At 49.3% G+C, this 20930-nt stretch overlaps 6 protein-coding genes across 6 annotated transcripts; 2 read left to right on the top strand and 4 right to left on the bottom strand.

Annotated features, from left to right (window-relative positions):
• Window positions 1-630: 630 nt before the first annotated feature.
• On the top strand, window positions 631-2480 carry N7466_002388 (MDR family MFS transporter; the record flags this gene model as incomplete). Its single annotated transcript, XM_057161786.1, has 4 exons — window positions 631-792; window positions 862-1241; window positions 1298-1727; window positions 1827-2480. The coding sequence occupies 4 exons, from the start codon at window positions 631-633 to the stop codon at window positions 2478-2480; spliced, it is 1626 nt and encodes a 541-aa protein (XP_057025071.1).
• Window positions 2481-2862: 382 nt separating this feature from the next.
• N7466_002387 (uncharacterized protein) lies at window positions 2863-5133 on the bottom strand (the record flags this gene model as incomplete). Its single annotated transcript, XM_057161785.1, has 1 exon — window positions 2863-5133. One exon carries the CDS (start codon window positions 5131-5133, stop codon window positions 2863-2865), a length of 2271 nt encoding a protein of 756 aa, XP_057025070.1.
• Window positions 5134-5935: 802 nt separating this feature from the next.
• On the bottom strand, window positions 5936-12526 carry N7466_002386 (uncharacterized protein; the record flags this gene model as incomplete). The annotated part of the gene is made up of 1 exon (XM_057161784.1): window positions 5936-12526. One exon carries the CDS (start codon window positions 12524-12526, stop codon window positions 5936-5938), a length of 6591 nt encoding a protein of 2196 aa, XP_057025069.1.
• Window positions 12527-14256: 1730 nt separating this feature from the next.
• On the bottom strand, window positions 14257-15147 carry N7466_002385 (phytanoyl-CoA dioxygenase family protein; the record flags this gene model as incomplete). The annotated part of the gene is made up of 1 exon (XM_057161783.1): window positions 14257-15147. One exon carries the CDS (start codon window positions 15145-15147, stop codon window positions 14257-14259), a length of 891 nt encoding a protein of 296 aa, XP_057025068.1.
• Window positions 15148-17664: 2517 nt separating this feature from the next.
• Window positions 17665-19244, top strand: N7466_002384 (inositol polyphosphate multikinase; the record flags this gene model as incomplete). The annotated part of the gene is made up of 2 exons (XM_057161782.1): window positions 17665-17792; window positions 17981-19244. The coding sequence occupies 2 exons, from the start codon at window positions 17665-17667 to the stop codon at window positions 19242-19244; spliced, it is 1392 nt and encodes a 463-aa protein (XP_057025067.1).
• A 321-nt stretch (window positions 19245-19565) lies between these two features.
• On the bottom strand, window positions 19566-20810 carry N7466_002383 (2EXR domain-containing protein; the record flags this gene model as incomplete). The annotated part of the gene is made up of 1 exon (XM_057161781.1): window positions 19566-20810. One exon carries the CDS (start codon window positions 20808-20810, stop codon window positions 19566-19568), a length of 1245 nt encoding a protein of 414 aa, XP_057025066.1.
• Between the last annotated feature and the right edge of the window lie 120 nt (window positions 20811-20930).

The raw sequence follows: 20930 nt of genomic DNA, 5'->3' as shown, positions 1-20930 counted from the left end.
TGAGGCTGGTGCAGATCAGGAACCAAGCCGAACCATCAGAATTAATTCGAAGTATGTATACGAAGAACCAAGTTGATTTCCAATCAACTTGATCTTCCTGTTGTAATGTGCATATATAAAGCCTCATGTTTGCCTCTGAATAGTAGAACAATTCATACCTCTGAACTACAACAATACAACAAATACACGCCCAGATGCCACATCTTTACGGTGAAAAGATCCAAACACTTAATCTTGTGCCCCATTTGCCATAGCCTGCGCATTACTAAGAACTAATTTATGGATGATAATGGAAGCATGCAAACGTACGGAATGTGAATACATGGTATAGCGAAAAGAGACGAGGACATACAAGCACTGAGTGATTCATCCCTAGCAACCACATGCTCCAGAATACCACTCCGAAACCAGGCCAACGTAGTATGTAGATTTATTTGTATCAAAAGCTGACATAACTTTCAAAATGCTTTGCCTAGCCGCCCCTTACTTACAAATCCGCAAACATTAAGCCAAGATTTGCAAGAAGCGCCTTATTCCATTCATATAGATTATAGTCCCTTTATATTATGGTGAGCACCGAATACACGCTGTCTTGTCATTCTACACCTTATGATGCAAAATAAACCAATGATGGAGAGCAATTACGAACTTCATCAATTGAAGAGCCCACCTGACGAAAATGCAGCCGCTGCTGAACGGAGTCATGACGATTCTACCGAAAATCACCTTGGCCGTGGCAAGCTAGCGTTGTTAATCATCGGACTTGGGTTGTCTGTATCCTGTGTTTCCTTGGTAAGTTTAGCTTTCCAACGGCTAGAAGGACCTCTGCGCGTAAAACTTACCATGAAATCTTGGATATAGGACAATACTATCCTGTCAACCGCTATTCCCAAAATCTCAGAACACTTCAAAACGATAGAAGATGTTGGTTGGTATGGCAGCTCCTATTTTCTGGCAATTTGCTCCGTGAATCTCCTATTTGGAAGATTATATACCTTTTTTTCAACCAAACTGGTATTCCTGGCAGCTCTTAGCCTATTTGAAGTGGGGTCTCTGGTGTGTGGCGTAACCCCAACCTCGAAAGGGCTGATCATTGGTCGTGTCGTGGCTGGATTAGGCTGTGGAGGAATTATGCCGGGCGCGATTTTGATGATCAGTCAAAACGCACCGTTGCATCGTCGAGCTTTGTTAAATGCCGTGATAATGGGTATGGCTAGCGTTGCAGGAACGCTTGGCCCCTTGTAAGTCCTCCCTTCCCTTGGCTCCAAACATACTAATCAGGCTTTCTTTTCTTCAGAGTCGGTGGAGCATTGACAGAGCATGCCAGCTGGCGCTGGTGCTTTTACATTAATCTCCCTCTAGGTGGCATGACAGTCCTGGCTGTCGTCTTTTGCTATCGCGATCCGCCAATATCCCGGAACCAGGAGACCCCTATCAAAGAGAAAGTACACAGCCTCGACCTGATGGGAGTGGCCCTCTTTATTTCTGCCATTTGCTGTCTTGTCTTGGCAATTCAGTGGGCTGGTTCCAAATACACGTGGCAGAGTGCACGCATAATTACATTGTTCGTTCTCAGTGTTGTTCTTCTTTCCATCTGGATATATGTTCAATACAGCAAGAAAGAAAAGGCCACGATACCACCTCGCCTGATCGCTCAGCGTAACGTCTGGGCTGCAACTGCCTATGCTGCCCTCCTCTCTGGTGCAATCTATGGGATCGCTTATTATGTGAGTACCGCCAGCCCCTTTCACTAACGCAAAAGGCCAACCTGATACCCCCCCCCCGGCTCTGGTTAAGGATTATTACTGATACCAAACACCGGTCAGTTTCCAATTTGGCTCCAATTTGTGAAAGGTGCCTCACCAACCAAGTCTGGTATCATGAACTTGCCGATGATTATCGCAATCACAGTGTTAAGTTTGGTCGCCGGGGTCCTTGTCAGTGGGATAGGGTACTATACTCCAGTGATGGCAGTTGGCAGCATTTTGCTCACCAATGGTTGTGGCATGTGCGCCACCCTGCAACCGACATCTGATCATTCTAAGTGGATTGGCTACCAGGTCTTAGTCGGCATGGGCGCTGGACTTGGCTATAATCTACCCTTGATTGCAGTCCAAACCGCTCTGACTAGTGAGGACATAGCGACCGCGACAGCAATTATAATTTTTGGGCAAAATCTCAGCTCGACATTGTTCATTGCTGCGGCGCAAAATGTTTTCCAGAGCGTCCTTAGTTTGAGGATGAAATCCTTAGGTTCTTCAATCGACCCGCAGAAGGTAGTTGCAATGGGAGCCGCAGGTCTGTCGAAGGACATTCCAAGCGATGTTCTCCCCTCGCTGAAGCTCTTGGTCAACGATGCGGTAAGCATGACATTTTACGTCTTCCTTTTTGGAGCTGGGCTGTCTTTATTTTGTGTGCCATTCATGCAGTTTCTGTCTGTCAAAAGGCACCAGAAAAATATAGCTATGTTGTCTCATTAATTAACAATTTTTGATCTGTTCTGTCTTTTACCCTCACTCCTCTATAACCACCACTCTTCGTTTGAGTGTACATCCCAATGGGTGGCCGAAACGAATAAACCTTGAGCTCTTGAGTCTTGATGATGCTGAGCAGCTGAGTACTACTTATCCGGCCCTCTACTACACGGGAACCTGTGTTTTTCTTGCAGCACCTAATTGGCTGAGAGGCCCAAAGTGGGTCCAAACAGTCTTTGTCTCTGATTCCTGATTGACAGTGGACACTAACCGGCCCTTACATAATCGCATTATTACAGAAAAATGCCTTTAGATCAAGCTGCGAAGTGAAGAAGTTCAACAACATCTTGACCCACTAATTCAATTTACCGTTGCACCGTTTATCACCTCAAACAGGAACTTCCTTGGGTTCTTCCTCGTCTCCCTTCGGGCATTTGTTGAGCATCCAGGCACGGAAGTTCTCGCACATCTCAACGGTCCACAGCGGATGTTCGGGATCGGGATTCACCTGGCTAAACGGGGGCATCTGGAGCGGCATGCGGCCACTGACGGTGGCTTCGTAGATGTTAGCGTGGTGGTAGAAGACGTCCTCGTACTGGCCGAGGTTATAGCCGTACTCATTGCGCATGCACGCGATGTCTTGGTCCTGAAAGTAGTGCTTGATAGTGTTGTGCCAGGTGACATTGGTTGGAGGCGGGACCGCATTAGGGTTGCGCCAGTTGTATGTGCGGAAAATCTTGAACTCACTGCTAGTGAGGAACGGATAGTCTGGGTTCTCCGGGGCTATGATGGAGGCCAGCGAGATCTTGCCGGTGGTGGCATCTGCGAGCTGCGTCCAGGCGCGGTCGAAGGGGTAACCCATGCCACGCGGGTCCGGATAGGTCTGCTTCTTAGCGTTGGCACCGCAGAAGCTGATTGACGGGGTCTCGACGTTCTCCATGTCCAGCTTGTCATCAGTGGCCATGCAGAAGGCCACGAACGACATCCCCTCCGTTCGTCCCACCGGCAGCATCATGTTCTGCGGCCACCCGCAGCGACACCAGGATGAGGCGTGAGCCGGATCCGGTTCACTGTAATTGTACATCTTCCGCGCCACTGAGGATTCCCTATCCAGCCGCACCTTAGCTGTGGTCGAATTGCCAGTCAATGTCACTGTATACTTGTCCATCTCGATCCAGTGGTGATAGTGGTTGACCAGCTCCTTGGCCGCGATGAACAGCCGCAGCGTCACATGTTGTGGACTCCTTCTGGAAGAGGATTTGGTGCTGGTGACTTCTACACTCCATTCATAAGGCTCATGATCCAGTTTTGCCTTAGTTTCGAGCATGTCTGTGGCAGGGGGCCCGAGGATACTGACCACCCCTCCTTTGCTGTAAAGAGGGTGATTCCTGTCCTGCGGCCGGAGCACCAAATTGGACAACGTAACCTCAGCACCATACTGGGTGATATCCTGCGGGTAACGAGCGCCTGCCAAGCGGCCGAAATCCTGAATGTGCTTCGTCCAAGGGTAGAAGCAGGGGTCGCGGGCGGCGCCGAAGTTGGAGATCATGAGGCCGTAGTGGCCGTTCTCAGCGGCGCGGTACGACATTTCGGCAAACTTGCCCAGCCCATAGTTGTAAAGAATACCGTAGCGATCCTGGTCAACTACAAAGCCATTATCTTCCTTATCAAAATACTTGTATTGCGCGTCGAGAAGGCCCCCGATGAAGTTCAGAATGTTTTCGCCGGTCAGCAGTAAGGGCTTGTACTGGATCCGGTTCCTGGTAACTCTCTTGGTCTCGATATACCCCTTCTTAATCGCTTCATATATGTTGTCGCGCCATTCCTCCATATCACCAACGCCAATGGTGACGCCTGGGACGTCGGCCATGTCGGGGTTGCGAATGCGGTACCACGAGGAGAAAGACTCGTAACCCGAGTAGTATTCCTGCAGCGCAGGCACTGGCTGATATCCCCACTCCAGCACCTCATCGTACAGGTTCCAAGGACGAACTAGTGGCTGGTTCCAGCAGAGACCTTCGGCCTCGTATCGGGCCAACATCTGCGAGTGGGTGTACAGGAACAACTCCCCCTGTCGATTTATGGTACGGGTGTTGAGCGCGTTGTCACCACCGGCACCGCGGTAAACAATGTGCCAGTGGTAGTGAGCATCGTTCATGTCATAGTCGTCGCGCCAGTAAGACAACAATGCTGGGCCCTGCAGGCTGTCGGGAGTGACAATTTCACCGGACACCGTGGTAGGCACTGGATTCGATCCTTTGGTTTCAGCCTCAGTTTTGTGTTGTTTGAAGGCTGAATGCTCCTTCAGAGGCAGTGCATGGATTTGGCGTTCCTTTGCATCCTGCGAATGGGTGAGATAGATGCTCATCGCCTCGCGCAGCATGTCGGGGTTCAAGCCGGCTTTAAGCTGCTCTTTGACCTCGAGAAGCGCATCCTCGACCTTGGGTCCGGATTTCCGCAACTTCGCAATGAGATCGTCCAGTGCGTCATGGTGGTGTAGCGCCACGTGAATATACGGCTCCGGATGCCTGGCGCTCTCTCGCGAGTATAATTCATTGAGTTGCTTGTGAACCTCGACTCTAGATCTGCCGGCTTTACCTGAGCTATGAGCTCTCAGGGGGCACCGCTTGCTGCCTGTGGAGTCCAATGAGTCAGACATTGTGCTTCAGGAATCGAAGAATTTCAACAGAGTGAAGATAGAAAGAATCCGAAACTGATCAATGGATCTCACTAGAATGTTTAAGATCACCAATGGACTTAAGTATATTGATTCGGACTTCTCCAGGATCTGATGAGATGGTGAGATCTCTGCTTTAAAGGTGTAGTGCAATGTTGATGGTTGCAGTGACCCTGTCCTCATATGGCTAGGGTCGCAGCCAGACCTCAGTAATGACATACGCGAGTGAATCATCAAAGGCCTAGGCTTCGTCCTGTCTGGCAGCTGTTGGTACTCAGCGAGGTCATAGTGCACGGAAACGGCCTGGAAGACGGTGGAGCACATATGGTGGGCATAGGTGTCCTACCAAAGTTTAGTCTTTCATATAAGCTATCCATTTCCTCTAAAATTACCATTAAACTATCATGTCCGATTTTTAGTATTAGTAGGAGGAAGTTCATATGGTTGATTAGTGATTAAGCTAGTGCGGGAACAACGGTTGCTCCCGCAAGGTGGACCTTAATGGTCCGCTATTTCCGCTATACACTAGAACCCTAGTTCTAATTTTACATGGCTAACCCCCGGGAAGATTTGTCTCCGTGCGAACGTGACAACTAGTAGGCTACCGAGTCCCTTCGCTTGAGAAAGCCATTCCTGGATGAAGTCGAAGCCCATTTCAAATCTTGCCAGAAGGTAAGAGTCTTCATCTTGCATCAGCACTTCAGAAGCCAAACTCCAGAAGCCGCCGGGAAAAGCTGAATTGTCTCCTGGATATGGACGGCTAAAGAGAAAGCTTCTTCCGTATCTAGATATTGGTGACGACCACGGTAGACGCACGACTTCCGGAATCTTGCAATTGCTGGCCCAGACGAGTAATTGTAGGATACTGGAAGAGATCAGTCACGCGGAGAGTCGATCCCAATCGCTTGTTGATCATGGAAATGAGCTTGATGGCCATCAAGGAATGTCCACCGACGTCAAAGAAACTATCATCAATACCAACCTCCACTCCTAGGACGCTCGTGAACTCTTCCCACAAGGCGCGCTCAGTCTCATTTGCGAACGACGAGGCCACTCGTCGGGACGCCAATTCTGAAATTTTGGTGCTGGCATGTTGGAAACCAATGTCGTTCCGTTGCGCGAGAGCATTTCTGTCCACCTTGCCGACATTATTTATTGGCATTCGGTCCAGCACACGGACCAGCTGGGCCACCATGTAATACGGAAGCTTGGCACGAAGTCTCTCCAAGAGCTGGCTTTCGATCAGTTGGTTTCGCTGCAGTTTCAATGGGTTATTACTGAAAACATCGATGGGGCCGGGCTGGTGGTGATCGGTTGGGAATCGAAATAGCACACGGCCTCTGCCCTCAGTGGCAGCATGACGGTGGAAGATTGCGTCCAACCCGCCGCGCTGCGAGCCTTGTCTTGCCCAACTGATCTCCACCTCCCACCCGGTCTGCTGCGCAAGATCTAGCAAATCATGTACAGCTAGTGCCGGGTAAGTGTCGGCTCTCTTGCAGGCATCCAGACTCCACCCCGCGCGACTGGTTTCCAGCATCGAGGATTGAAGAGTATCGATTATGAATCGTTCTTTAATCGTCTTTTTATGAGGGATGTTGCTGATGGCGAGAACGGGGGAAGTTCCAGGTGTCTTTAACAGCTGCGCCAGGGATCGGGAGTCCAATTTTTGTATTTGAAAATCAACCCATGAGCTCTGCTCGACCTCTCGAACATTCAACCGTGGCTGATGATAGCGCTTGATGTGCAGGATGGCCGTGTATCGATAGGAGCTGAGTTCATTTGTGAATTTCATCTGCTTGGGCAAGATCTCGACGTGCTCGATCAGGTCGGGCAATTCCATGGCCAACGAAGTGAAAAAAGTCGGATCTACCAGTAGCTCTTTCTCAGAGCGAGCTGCTTCCTCCATTCGCCCCTTGAAATCCGGCGCGGTCAAGGTGTGACCGTAGAGCTGTCGAACTTTGCTGACTTGGAACTCCTGATACAAGGCGTACGAGCGTATATCACCGAAGAAGATACACTTGACGTCTTGCAAGTGGATAAGGTCCAAGATCACTCTGAGCAGATAGTATACCGAAGGGAAGTACTGCACCACGGAATTTATGATCGCGAGGTCGAACGGCCCTGCAGTCTTCAAGGCGGCCAGATCGGCTGCGGTGCCGACTTGTACATTGACTTTGTTCGCCAACCCTTTAATCGAGCCCGCTGCCTTTTGAACAAACTCAACCGCTTGACTAGACAGTTCCAAGCCAAAGTAGTGGTCAAGACTGTCAATCAGATTAAATAGAATCATTCCCGTGCCCATTCCGATTTCCAGCGCCCGATTGGGCTCCAACCGGCGGATGGCGGCAATGGTATCATTTAGCCATTCCCTCATTTCCATATCATCGATAGGCTCGCCTGTATACATAGAGACCCAGCCCAGGAAGTCTCGACCGACGGTATTCGGCTGGATCCTATCAACGCCACCATAGTGATCATCTGCATCCACTCTATCTCGCCAGGTGTCAATGTGGTCTCTCTGAATCTGGGACTCCAAACGGGCAGCATTCTGCTTAGAGTCGTCCACCGTAACGAAGCTGACAAGCTCTGGCTCCGCCTGGGCGTCCCGTTTCTGCAACACTGTAACGGCGGACGTGACGAAGTCGTTGCCAAGTAAAATATTGTCAATCTCCGCAGGCTCGATGCGGTGGCCCCGAATCTTAACCTGCTGGTCTATGCGGCCGAAAAACTCCATCTGGGCGTCACAGGACCTGTATCGAACCAGGTCTCCGGTTCGATAGGCGCGAACGGAGCTGCCACCGATGTCGATGGTCACGAAGTGATTGAGGTTTTGTTCGGGATTCACATAGCCTCGGGCGAGTCCTAACCCGGTGACTACCAGTTCGCCCAGGACACCGATGGGGACCAAACGCAGGTTGGAGTCCATCACGTAAGCGCCCGACCCGACAATTGCGCGCCCAATAGGGATGCCATTAACGCCTGACTCGTAGTCAGGAATAGCGTACCGCGTGCTGATGATCGAGTTCTCGGTGGGCCCGTAGCAATTGAAAATCTGAAGGCTGTGGTTGTAGCGCCGCGCCTTGGTGACGTCGGCCGGTTCCAGTTTGTCGCCTCCAACATAGAGGATATTCAGCCCACTGATGAGACCCGGGGCAGAGATGAGACACTGACGCAGCATTGCCGGCGTCATCACGGCGCGCCGTATCTCCTTCTTCACAAAAGTCTCTTGTAGCGCTGCATAGTCCCAGGTGTCATGCCGGTCAATACACACCAAGGTGCCACCGTTCAACAAAGCGGGATAAATATCAAAGCCAGAGGCGTCAAAAACGGGACTCAGCATATATGACGAAACCTTGGATGCGGCGACGTGTGCGACAATCTCGGAGTCTTTAGCTAGTCGAACAATGCCATACTGTTCCATCATTACTCCCTTGGGCGTTCCAGTCGTACCAGAGGTAAACAAAATACAAGCCAGACTGGTCGGGCTGGTGATGGGTGCGGTGCTCATGAATTCTCGCCCTTCATCCACCGTCGTCTCACCCAATGAGTGCGAGATATAGGTAAACTTGACGCCCAGCACAGAGATAGCAGGGGGTATCTGATCAGATCCCAACAGGACAAGCTGGCAAGCTGGCAGGCAGGACAGAATCGTCTCAATGCGGTTCTTGGGAGCATCGATATCCAAGGGGACATACGCAAGCCCCGCCTTCAAAATACCGAGATTGGCAATGATACCCTCACAAGATCGAGGAGCATAGACCCCAACTGGAGTTTCCAATGATAACGAGTATCGTTTTTTCAACCAGGCAGCCAGAGATGAGGATCTCCGATCGAGCTCGGAGTAGGTGAGCCGGGCTTTGCTGTCTTGGATCGCGATTTCATCTGAATGAGTGGCCACTTGCTCGAGAAAAATGTCAATAATATTCAACATGGGAGCAGGAGCCTGGAGCTCTGGATAGATCAATCCTTGCTCATTCAAAGCATGATGAACGTCAGTCAAGGCAAGGGTGCCTACATCGGTGTCTGGGTAACGAAGGCCTTCCCGAAGGATGTCGTAGAACACTGACAGCATTCCCTGAATTGTTTCCTTATTGAACAGGTCCACAGAGTAGTGGATATCTCCTTGAAAGAAGTCATCTCCGGGATAAAGATGGAATTCGAGATCAAGTCTTGAGACTCGTGGAAGACGCAGTTCCTCTATCTGAAGACCTTCCAGTCGGAGCTGACCAAAATTGGTCTGCGGATGTAGAATAAACGTAACCTGAACTAGTGGGTGGCGAGAGACATCGCGATCCTTCATCAGCCGAGAAACGATTTTGTCAAAAGGTACGTCTTGATTCTCGAAAGCATCAGTAGTGACTGATTGGACATGATCTGCAAGTTGGCGAAAGGACTGATCTTGACTTTCAACCTTAGTCCGGATGCATTGAACGTTGCCAAAATAACCGATCAGGTCCTCCAGCTCAGTGCACGTGCGAGCCGCAGCGGGAATGCCAACGGTTGCGTCACTGGCCCCAGTGAGGCGAAAATGCATCGCCCGGAAAGCGGCTAATAGCACAGAGAAGGGGGTGACCTGGTGAGAGCGACAGAAACGGTGCAGATCTTGGTAGAGAGAGCCGTCAATCTTCAATGGCAGCCAACCAGCTTCACCGGAGAGCATGCTGGGTCGATGCCTATCACACAGAAACTCGAGCGGGTGGCTACCATCCAGCTGTCGCTCCCAGTAAGCGAGCTGCTCTCCATGCACGGCAGTCTTCTCTTGTCGCTGCCAGACGGTGAAGTCCCGGTACTGGATTGGAAGAGGAGCGTCGACGTGAAGCGGAGACTGACCTCGAACGACAGCATTATAATATTTTCCCAAAGATTTCACAAAGATGTCAAATGACCAGCCGTCAGCGATGATATGGTGCAGAACAATTGAAAGCACATGGTCCGTGGGGGTTAATCGGAAGAGAGTGACACGCCAGCACTCTTTGGTGAGGTCCATAGGCGTATTTTGTAGCTGGTAGATGTCACTCATGAGCTCGTCGTTCGACGCGGAAGTCATGTCCACCACCTTCAATGATTGGGGTCGGAAAGGGGAGACGACTTGCAATCCAACTCCGTTTCGGCTCGTAAAAGTGGTTCGCAAGGATTCCTGGCGCTCGACCACCGCGGAAATGGCGGCGTTGAGAGCTTCGAGCTTCAATTGGCCCCGAAAGCGCGTGGCGTGCGGGAGGAGCAGCCAAGTCGAGTTCGCATGCATCTCTTGCAGGAACCACATTCGCGCCTGTGAAAATGATTGCTCGATTGAACCGCCGTGAGCGAGCCTAGGGATAGTGATATACGTGTTCGTTTCAGCGTGACTCTTCAACTGCGCGTTAGCTGCGACATCATTCTGCCTCACTTCGCTGGTATTAGGTTGGATTCGCGGTTGAAGCAGTGAAGCGATTTGAGACAGTGCTTGTGCGCTAAGGAGTGGTCCGACTGTTATATCGTAGCAACGCTTCGCGAATCTATTCACCAACAGCATAGCTGTGACAGAGTCACCCCCAAGACTGACGAAGTTGTGGTCCAGGCCAAATGAACCTGGTTCTAAATGAAGCACCTCGGCGACTACTTCCAGTGTCATTTGTTGAACTTCATTCTGAGGGGAGACTATCGATGCGGAGATTGACTGCTGCATCTCCAGCTCTTCACGTGTTGAAGTAAGAATAATCTCTTTCAAAGCTTTTCTGTCCACCTTTCTCGAGATTGTGAGTGGGACCGAGTCCAACGGAAAATATACGCTGGGGCGCATGTAATCTGGAAGTGTCAAAACTACAGATTTCTTGATCTTCTCCAGCATATTCAAAAAAGTCTGTCCTGATAGGTCGTTTTGGTTTCCCGAATGTAAAAAGGCGACGAGGATAGGAATTCCGTTGGAATCCTTCGGAGCTGCGGCAACGGCAATGGCTTGATCCAGCTGGGAATATGCTTGCCGGATCTGATATTCTACCTCAGCCGGTTCAACCCGCATACCCCGAATCTTGACTTGAGCGTCCTTTCTCGAGACATATCGGAGGTCTCCGTTCGAAGTGTATTGCACCAAGTCGCCGGACCGGTATAAACGGGTATCAGTGGCCGACGAGGGAAGCCAGGGAGGATGTTGCAGGAACACTGCGGCTGTTTTCTCGGGCTGCCCTAGATACCCGTCTGCGAGAGCCGGACCCTGAACCAACAACTCAGCAACCGCACCGACCTGGGCCAATCTATTGGTGTCATCGGGGTCAACAAGCCAGAGATGCGCAGTTGGGGACCGGCCAATGACTTGTCTATCGGACTGCGAGGTAATTCGTTGCGATACGCAGCAGATTCCACCCCATTCCGTTAGGCCAAAAGCTTGTATAAGCTCAACCTTGTCTGCTAAAGCGTGAACACGGTCGAGCGTCAAGGTCTCGCCTGCAACAACTAGTGTCTGCAGGTAGTTCACCGAGTCCGTAATCGACAATGTTGTTGAAGGAGTCAAGATCGACCATGAGATCTTCATAGATCGGATAACACTGTTCAACGCATTCATTCTATCGTTGCCTGAGGGTACACATATCGTCGCTCCAGCTGACAGTGTGCAATAAATCTCAATCAGAGACATTCCGTAGGTATATGAAGCGAATTGTAGCACCCGACTCTCAGGCGCAATTTTCAGTGCTTTGGTTTGATGTATGACGTCGCTCAGAGCCCCGTAGCTGATCACGCATCCCTTCGGGGACCCTGTGCTTCCAGATGTGAAGAGAACATAAGCAGTGCGATCAGGTGGGACAGGTCTAAGAGTATCGGCCGAGGGCAGGCCTCTTGTTGTCTCCTCCGACATCGGAACAACAGTGACTCCAAGGTTTGATAACTTGTTGATGTGGCCACTAGACGAAACAGCAAGTCTCGCATCACATTGTTGGACAATGTCTTCCAGTCTGGCTACTGGCTGGGCCGGATCCAATGGCACAAAGGCGCCACCAGCTTTCAGGATGGCGATTTCCGCAACGGCCGCCCACTTCGAATGGTCCATCATCATCGGAACTAGGCAACCAGGTCCAACTCCCTGTGTTTGAAGATGGCTGGCCCATCTTGTCGTAATTTGTTCTAGTTGCGCGTAGGATAGTGTTCCATCCGAAGCGCAAATGGCCGCATGATGGGGACGGCTTTTTGCATGTTCAACGATCACCTCGAGCAAAGAGACCGATTTTGGCTCCTTTCCATTGCATTGGTAGGTTGCGCTCGGATTAAGGCGATTGAGGATTTTGATTTCCTCAATGAGACCGTTAGGATGTGTCGTGACTTCCTGGATGGAGATTTGACTATTTTTTGTTTTTTCATCACCAAGATCTGGCAGCGCACCGTCTTTCTCAGAAAAAACACTCATTATGAGATTGACTGCAGTCGTAAACAAGAGCTTTCCGTTTGCCGGACGACAGGGCTACTGCTAATATTCAAAGAAATATATTTAAAATCGCGTCCACGGATCTTTCAAAAGGTGTGACCGTCCCAGATCGTCGATATTGAATATATAGTAGAGGATCAAGGCTGGAGAGAGGCTGGTCCCTTTCGAAAATGAGCCAATCGAACCGGGTGGGCCGAAGCACCTCATTCCGCGACTTGAGGTTGGGTCGAAATTGAAACCACTTTCTTCCGATCAGGGATGAAGGGGCCGCTGCTTATCCTGAACATCCTCACTACTAGGTATGGTATGAGTTCCAGTAAGGGGGTCCTAAGTTCCTGACCAAACATCTGTTGACCAGCAATCCAACATACATGCTGGGAATGGACGAGCCTTGGAGTGACATGATTACATTGCTGGGAAATCAATCGACAGCTGGAAATAAGTTTTCAATCGATAATATATGTCCTGCTACCACTGTCAACATTCTTGCTAGCAGTGCGGAGCCTATGAGGAAATCACCGCAATTTTGATAGTCTAGAGTCTAGACTCAGCAGAGCACGGATGGTAGATCCACGGACTGACATTGGAGGGCTGTCAAGGGAACTCAGGCATCGAGTGCCAAGGCAAGCATAAACAACATTGAAAATTTATTCTTCATCGAATCCTCAGAGCATGTGACCCTTTCAAGGTTGCAGTTGTCATTCTTGAGTGGTTGAATTCGAGTTGCAACGGATAATTACGGGAGTGTCCTGGAGGCGGTAAAGCTCTACACCATTCTAGCCCTCTTGCCTTGCCCCACCGCGCTTCAACCGTGCTGGTCCGTGCATACTTCGTAGTATGTGCCATAGACTATAGTATGTATGTGCCGGCAGACCAATAGAGTTCGTACGGCCCGCCACGGCCCACAACCCAAAAAATGACACCGTCAAGAAGAGACATAACTTTGGAAAGAAAAAGCACTGTATACAGCATCTTTATCATGCTGAAACAAAGCAAAAATTGATGACAGGAAAACAAAAGAATGAATAAAGGAGTGCTAAATAACCTTGAACAAGAACGAATATTTTGAAAGCAGAGCGTTTGCTTGGGGGATTGTTACTACTAGCACTGCATATTTACTGGATATTGTTGTAGTTCAGACATCTGGAGGTATCAATCAAATCAAATGTTAGTTGTCTTATTTATTCAGAGGCAAACATCAGGCTATATACATATATACAACGAGAAGATCTTTGAAGTTGATTTCCAATCAACTTCAAATGTTGGTTCTTCGTACATATGTATACTTTGGGATTAACATTTGAATTTCGATGGTTCTGCTTGGTTCCTCATCTGCACCAGCCTCCAGATGTCATACCACAACAGATATCACCACCTCCTCTACCAGATCGTCGTCTGATTCTTCTCAAGTGCCTTAAAGGCTTACATATTGAGCATAAAATCGTTCTGCCAGACGTTGCTCTTGAGATGTACGTGATTAGGCAGGTCTTTAACAAAACGAGTCTAAGTATGGGAAGGGAAGAAAAAAGGGAGGAATTGTATGCTTTTGGTCAACTGGTGGCTGCGAGAGAGACCAGCATTTTACCCTATGCCTCAAGAATAAGGTGTAGTGCTCATGCTCTATCCTATGTCATTGTCTCCAGATGTCTGCAGACATAATGAGCTCCATCTTGCTCTTTCAAATGTTCCGAGGGCGATGCCCAGCTCGATCTTCAGGTAGAGCCACTTTCCTCCAGTAATTTCTCGGACTTCAACCCCATCACCTTTTGGATTGACTTTCCACGGATGGTCAATAATCCGATATCTTTAGGGACAGAGGATTTCTGACTACCCCAACCCACGAGTCTCTGAGCCAAAGGCGTCATGCTCTCGATTATGGGACGGGGAACGGTGGAGTTACTCTCCAGCGGAGTAAGCTGACTGACACCCATGGTCAAGGATAAGAGACGCCGAGTCTCCGTGCCAGTGATATCGGCACCTCCACAGTGAACCGTACTGTCCGTGATCAACAGGGCGTCACCTGGATTCATGATAGCGCGAACGGTCTGATCCATGGTAGCCTGACTAATATCAGTCCACTTGTGGCTTCCGAGAATGACATGGGTGGCTCCATTCTCGGCGGTGAATGGTGCCAGGGCAACAAGTAGATTGATCGAGGTGGCAGGGGCATCGTGTTTGAGATAATCGACAATTGGGTGGCTGTAGCGCATGTCCCGGTGGAGCGGTTGGGCTGGATTTGTTGGGGCGAGTTCCATCACAGCGCCCATCAGCACCCAGTAGTCTCCGTACACTTTGAAGGCTTCCTCGGAGATGTCATTGAGAACTTTATTGTTCAGAATATCCTCCCGATAAGTCTTGGACAACTCGGCTAGAACATTTGTTATTCGAGTCGTGGTAGACAACACATGGTTGGGGCAGTCCTTGAGTTGTGCAGCTGGTACCGTTTCGATCTTGACGTGGGGATCGATCTCTTGATTGAAACGAAGTACCACGTCGGGGGGAAGGAAGTTTTTGATAATAGTGGCGCCATGCTCTTGGACGGTGGGCCATATCTTGCCGACTTCACTGGTGGCAGACACCCTGGGGATCTCCTGTCTAGTCATGATGGTGATTTTTGTTGTGGTGACAGTCTTGTGGGTCGCGCTGAATGTGATAGTTGACAACGAGTTTAGAGAAAATTGTTGGCCTGGTTTCCAAGCTGGGGCCAGGTCTAGCATTACATTAAAAACAATTCAACCGGGAGTTTCTGTTAATTATGGTGCGCTATGCAAGGGGTCTTAGTGGGGCTCATTCGGTGAACGGCACTCCTTGTAGAAGTCATGTTGCACTGACATGTGTATTTCTGTGTATCATCAGTAGATGTCTTAGCCAATATGCTGCAAAAGTTGGAAATTTCATACCAAACCTGCAATTGGTGGTAATACACCTGTCCTATACAGTCTCCAAAGGCCCTCTGATTTGTTAATACGACATGATGAAGGCATTAAAAGCTTAGCCTCTACCTTGTTTCCAGGTGACCACGTGCATATTGGATTGCATTAGGCCCATATCTCGTACACGCTTGGACGCTTTACTCTATTCTACAAGATCCCGATAATATGCACTCAGCAGACACGGGCGGGGAACGAATGCAGTGACCTACTATCCCAAATTGTCGAAGCCGTTCAAGGACCCGATCGTCAGGTTGTGATCCCTTTCGAGCCTCAACTAATTCATGATGGCGTCTGCTGGCTGGCATGCTACATACCGAGCCTGCCAACTCAGAGCCCATGGGCCATATCTTAAGCAGATGGCGAGTAAGGGCATTTTTTCTGGTCTGGAGCGAGGACCGAGGCGCCGGGCCCAGCCCCCAGCTCGACGCGGATCGCTTGCCCAATCTCAACATGGTCTCGTATCCGAACCATCGCAATACTTCTAGATTGATCTGAACTTTTTAACTCCAAGGTTCGGCGATATCAAGCGATTCTCGGGGTTCGTTTGGAAATTCAACCTCATGAAGAGAATATCCGCTCCTACTATTCATCAGACACGCGGCCATCCACGCCGTCCCCGTACCCGTATCAGAAGCGCATCGCCCTGGGTCGGAACGCAGCGCATTTGATAGGCCCTTTGGCTGGCAAAGTCTTCAATGTTACCATGACGAGTAGCCCGAAACATATGGAGCAGTTGAAAGATTTAGTAGCTGTCTCGTTATCATATACAATGGCCTTCACAGAGGATCTGGATAAGGCGTTCCTGGCTTGTGAGAAGTTTGCTCACTCCCGCACCAATGAGGCAGTGCTATTAAGTGAAGCGATTTGCTCATTTCTTTTCGCCAGAGCGGACTGGAGCTTTTGGGTAAGTTATTGCAGGGGTTGATATTTTGAAGGAGCGTATACACAGCAGATAAGGAAATGAACGGCTGCTTAATTTTTAAGATTGATTTCAGCAGAAATACCCGACTGTCACAACAATAACAAAGCAGTGATAAGAGGAGGTAGGTAGAATTGCCAGATTGCACGATGTCTGCCCGAGGCAGACATCTTTCCCATGAACATGCATTGTCCAATCACAACAGCCTTTTCAAGTAAATCCGTCATGCATTCTAATCGTAGGTCAACTACCTTCAGCCTGTAGCTGAACAAATTTTTGCCCGTATTTTGTTGTGTTGAAGTTCAATCTTAGACGGTCTAACCTATAGGGCTAATTCCATCGGACGGGGTCCAATGAAATTAATTTGCCTGCTTATACAAGGCCCAGATTTTGATATGTTCCAAGTTCGGGTCTGATCTTACTCCAATTTCAATTTTAGATTTAGAGGATTTGAACATAAGGAAAGGGGGTTAATAGGGGTTTAAAAATCAAGATATTTTTAATGTATTCTCCTGTGTTTATAGCAGCCTCAACTTCTGTATACCGCTGCTAACTTTTCAATGTTGAGGGTTCTTAATATTCTATTGATCCGCTTCTTGCCGTTATTCCTTCTTGTATATGGCCATTTTTGGTAGTATGTAGGCATCTACTACTTATTTAAAATGTTCGTGGCAAATCTTGGTCCTAGTTTGAGGCTTCCAAGGTTATGTGACAACTGGTTTGGATCATAGTAGTTGTGAATTATCTCATACTGCCAGTTGACTCGATAGTTGAATATGTATACTGTAGTAGTGCGTGTAGTGCTTACTGCATACTAAGCTAGTAGGCATCACCTTGGTACATGAAGGGTTCGAGAACTTCGGACATACGGAATTGATCACCACCAATCATGTTTCTATATGGTAGATCGACAAGGAAGAAAAAAATAAAATGAATACCAATACGATTTTCATCTATTTGATAAGCCTTTCCCCTTCCCCTTCAGCATTCGGGTTTTGGAGAGAAAGAGATTTGTATAAGCCGTAGGGCTGACCGACATCACAACGCCTCAGTAATAAGGTTGGCCTCTGCACTGGGTTTCACGGGCCGTCAATAGTGTATTACTGTATCCGACAGCTTCTCCTGGAGTCCTCATTTCTCTGAAAGACTCATAAAACCCCCTTTTATCTACACTGTCCCTTCAAATCTATCGACCTCAAACACTCTATCTCTTTCCGCTCTATCGCCGATTGGAAACCGCAACATTCTGTTGAGTCATCCGGCATGCAATGAGCAGCGACCAAGGCAACAGCCGCAAAAAACCTCCCACCAACATGCCCACAAAGTCAGACAATCGCAAAACTCCCTTACTAGGCAGCGACGACCTGGTACCTTTCGATCATGTCGCTGCGGGACAGTAAGTGTTGCCCCCACTCAGCCTCTTAAGATTCCCCACGCGACACACAGCTACAGCTACGCGGGCGGTCGCCAACGCGTGAAAGGCAAATACCCAAGGGATAAATGACCCACCACCGCACTCCAGCTCTCTCCTATCGCCTCCGTGGATTTAACGATCAAAGCTAATCTCTCCATGGCTTCTTACAGCGAAGGTGTCCGCCGGACTCTCTCGGGGTCATTAATCGTCAAGCCTTGCACAAGACAAGAAGTCGAGTTCTACGAATCCAGCGCCCTCCACCCTTCCTTCCAAGAATTCATGCCCCTTTTCGTCGGCTCGCTGTCCTCAGCTAGCCATCAGCAACCGCTTGCGATCGCTGCGGCCCAACAGTCCGGTGCCGTCTTCCTACCTGCACTCGGAAACGCCCCGACGGATCCTGCTGAGCCCGCGACACCTGCTTTGCCCGCTCTTGCTGCTTCCACTGTTGCCGCTGCTGCGGCGGCTGGCACGGCTGTTCCACTCGAAGGAACAACTGGTGCTGGAATTTTGTCAGAGGAGCCGTGGATCCCTTCCGAGGGCAAAAAATTGGAGACTGGTATTTCGGTCGTGCTGGAAAATGTCGCAGCAGGGTTCCGCCGACCGAATGTGTTGGACGTTAAGCTTGGAGCACGGTTATGGGCTGATGACGCGCCGCCTGCGAAGCGCACGAAGCTAGATGCAGTGTCCAAGGAGACCACGAGCTCGAGCTTGGGATTTCGGATCGCGGGGATGAAGGTCTGGACGGGCGAGGATGGGGAGGCAGATGAAGGCGCTCGGACCAACCCGTACGCTACAAAATACGAAGGTGCTGAGGGTGAGAAGGGTGAAGTCGTGGAGAAAAATGGATACCGACGTTATGACAAGTGGTATGGACGATCTTTCAATGAAGGGAATGTCAAGGAAGCGTTCGAGACATTCCTGGCGGGTGCTAAAGCTGGCACAGTGGATCGGTCGAAAATGATCGCGGGGCGACTTGTGGAGGAATTAAGAAATGTTCAACAGGTGCTTGAGTCCGAAGAGAGTCGCATGTATTCTTCCAGTGTGCTGGTGGTATACGAAGCAGATCCGGAAGCGATGGAGGTTGCACTGGAAGAAGAGAGGAGACTCTCTGAACAACAACCTCAAGAAGAGGAAGAGGAAGATGATGAGGATGTTCATTTCGATTTCTCCGAAGAAGCATTTGAACTGGTGGATGTGCAGCTTGGCAGTGGAATGCCTCAAAAGGTGATCAACATCAGCATCGACCCTCAGACAGCTCCAATGCCGGAACTAGACTTGGGCGATGATGATGACGATGAAGACACGCCCAAGGTTCATGACCTGCGAGTGATCGACTTCGCGCATGCGAAATGGACTCCTGGTGAAGGCCCTGACGAGAACATACTGCAAGGAATTCGTAGCCTGATCAAGATACTGGATGACCTTACCGATTGATGATGATACTTATATAGATGTGTATGATGGGTCTCAACTGGTCGCAGGCGACCGCTGGAATCTTCGCATGTTTGAGGCGATTTAGCTTTCACTTATTCAATGTTTGTAGCTACTACTACATATATCCAAGCATTGAATCATTGTTTATGATGATATCGGAGTGGTGCACAGTGTTCTATATTACATCTGGATACTAGTATTTCGGATTTCGGGTTTCATGCGTTTATAGATCCATGGATACTACATAAGTCACCTGGGGCCTGCCGGGGCTGTCAAGGTTCCCTGGATGAACCTTGAGCTTACATTTGCCCACACAGATCATCATGGGAGAGAGGATAATGCAAGTGCCGGCCATTCGTGAGCCAGCGAACACGTTGCTGGCCATACATCCCAATTTTCATCCGCTGTATCCTCTGGCCACTTACATATCGTCCTGAGTGGAAACAGCCAAAAGCCAAAAGCAGGTTTGACAGCCTTTTCAAGATTCTCATTATGATTTCGTTCGTGGAGAGCACCAATCTCGCATTCACCGAACCGGTCTGTAAACTCCCAGTATCTAAGAGCCCAGTTTCCGTTCCTTAAACTGTCACCCAATCGCCATGCGCCTTGCCATTCTGCATCCTCACTTCGCAACCATTGAAGTGCGTTTCCCTGGTTTGATATCCGAACTCCAGTAGGGGGGTGGAAAGCCAACATGAACTGATAGTCGATCTTGGTAGGCCATATTTGCAATGTATGTAGAATTTCCCGCCAAGCGATGATCATTTCTCGGGGGTCTTCGCCCAAGTGTTGACGGGCAAGGTCTAGCTCTATCGAGCGTGGATCTCGATGGAGAAGCTCAAAGCCGGATGTCACCGGTCTGATGGGTAATGCGCGGTTAAACATTGGCCAGTTATAGGGGGCTGCACGGTTGAAAACCTGGCGAGCTGCATGTGTGCTAACAAAATAAAGATGTTGAAGCTGAGTGATGGGGGCTAGAAAAGCAGATCGGGATCCCAATGATGAAATGTTGGGGCCTGCTTGTCTGGCAAATTGATGAATGTTGAGCAGTGAGCGTTTATCCAGAGCTAAGCTCAGTAGTCCGATATGGAGTGGATCGTAGTTCTTCAAGGCGTGTAGAAAATGGATGAAGCTGGCACTTGATGAACTCCCCTTGATATCGAGCTGAATGGTGTCATATTCAGGATTGATATAACAAGTTTCCGTGACATTGTTCCCGGTGACATTCTGAAGTATGCAAGAGAATTGAACTCGATAAAAGGCATTTGCAACTTTTCTGGATTCCTTGTTCACTCGGAAAAGTTTGCTGATTGTATGATTGTCGTACAAATGCGCAGTGTAAGATCCATTGTAGCTGAGCATTGGTTCATCGTCGCCTTTCGTTCCGTCTACAATGAGGCTGATGCGAATAATTCGTGAGTTTTTCAGAACAAACTCCCATATCATGAATCGAATTTCTGTTGGAAGAAAGGAAAAATCATAAAACGTCTGATCCTCATGGAGCCATTCTATGACAGGGTTGTAAATCTCCAGCTGTGGTTGTGGCACAATGGCCTGATCGTGCATGTTGAGCAGGAGCAGTATGTGGACAAGTACTTAGGCGCGGAGTCACAAGTTAAGTGATGTTTAGTGAGGGCAAAATTGTTCAGGCAGTAATTTTAGATATTGGTATTTCTTCCTTTCGAA

This window comes from Penicillium verhagenii (assembly GCF_028828195.1).
Source record: "Penicillium verhagenii strain IBT 33310 chromosome Unknown utg000003l_segment0_segment0, whole genome shotgun sequence".
Lineage (NCBI taxonomy): Eukaryota > Fungi > Ascomycota > Eurotiomycetes > Eurotiales > Aspergillaceae > Penicillium > Penicillium verhagenii.
The sequence above is the reverse complement of the archived record's forward strand: the minus strand, read 5'-3'. Positions and strand labels throughout refer to the sequence as shown.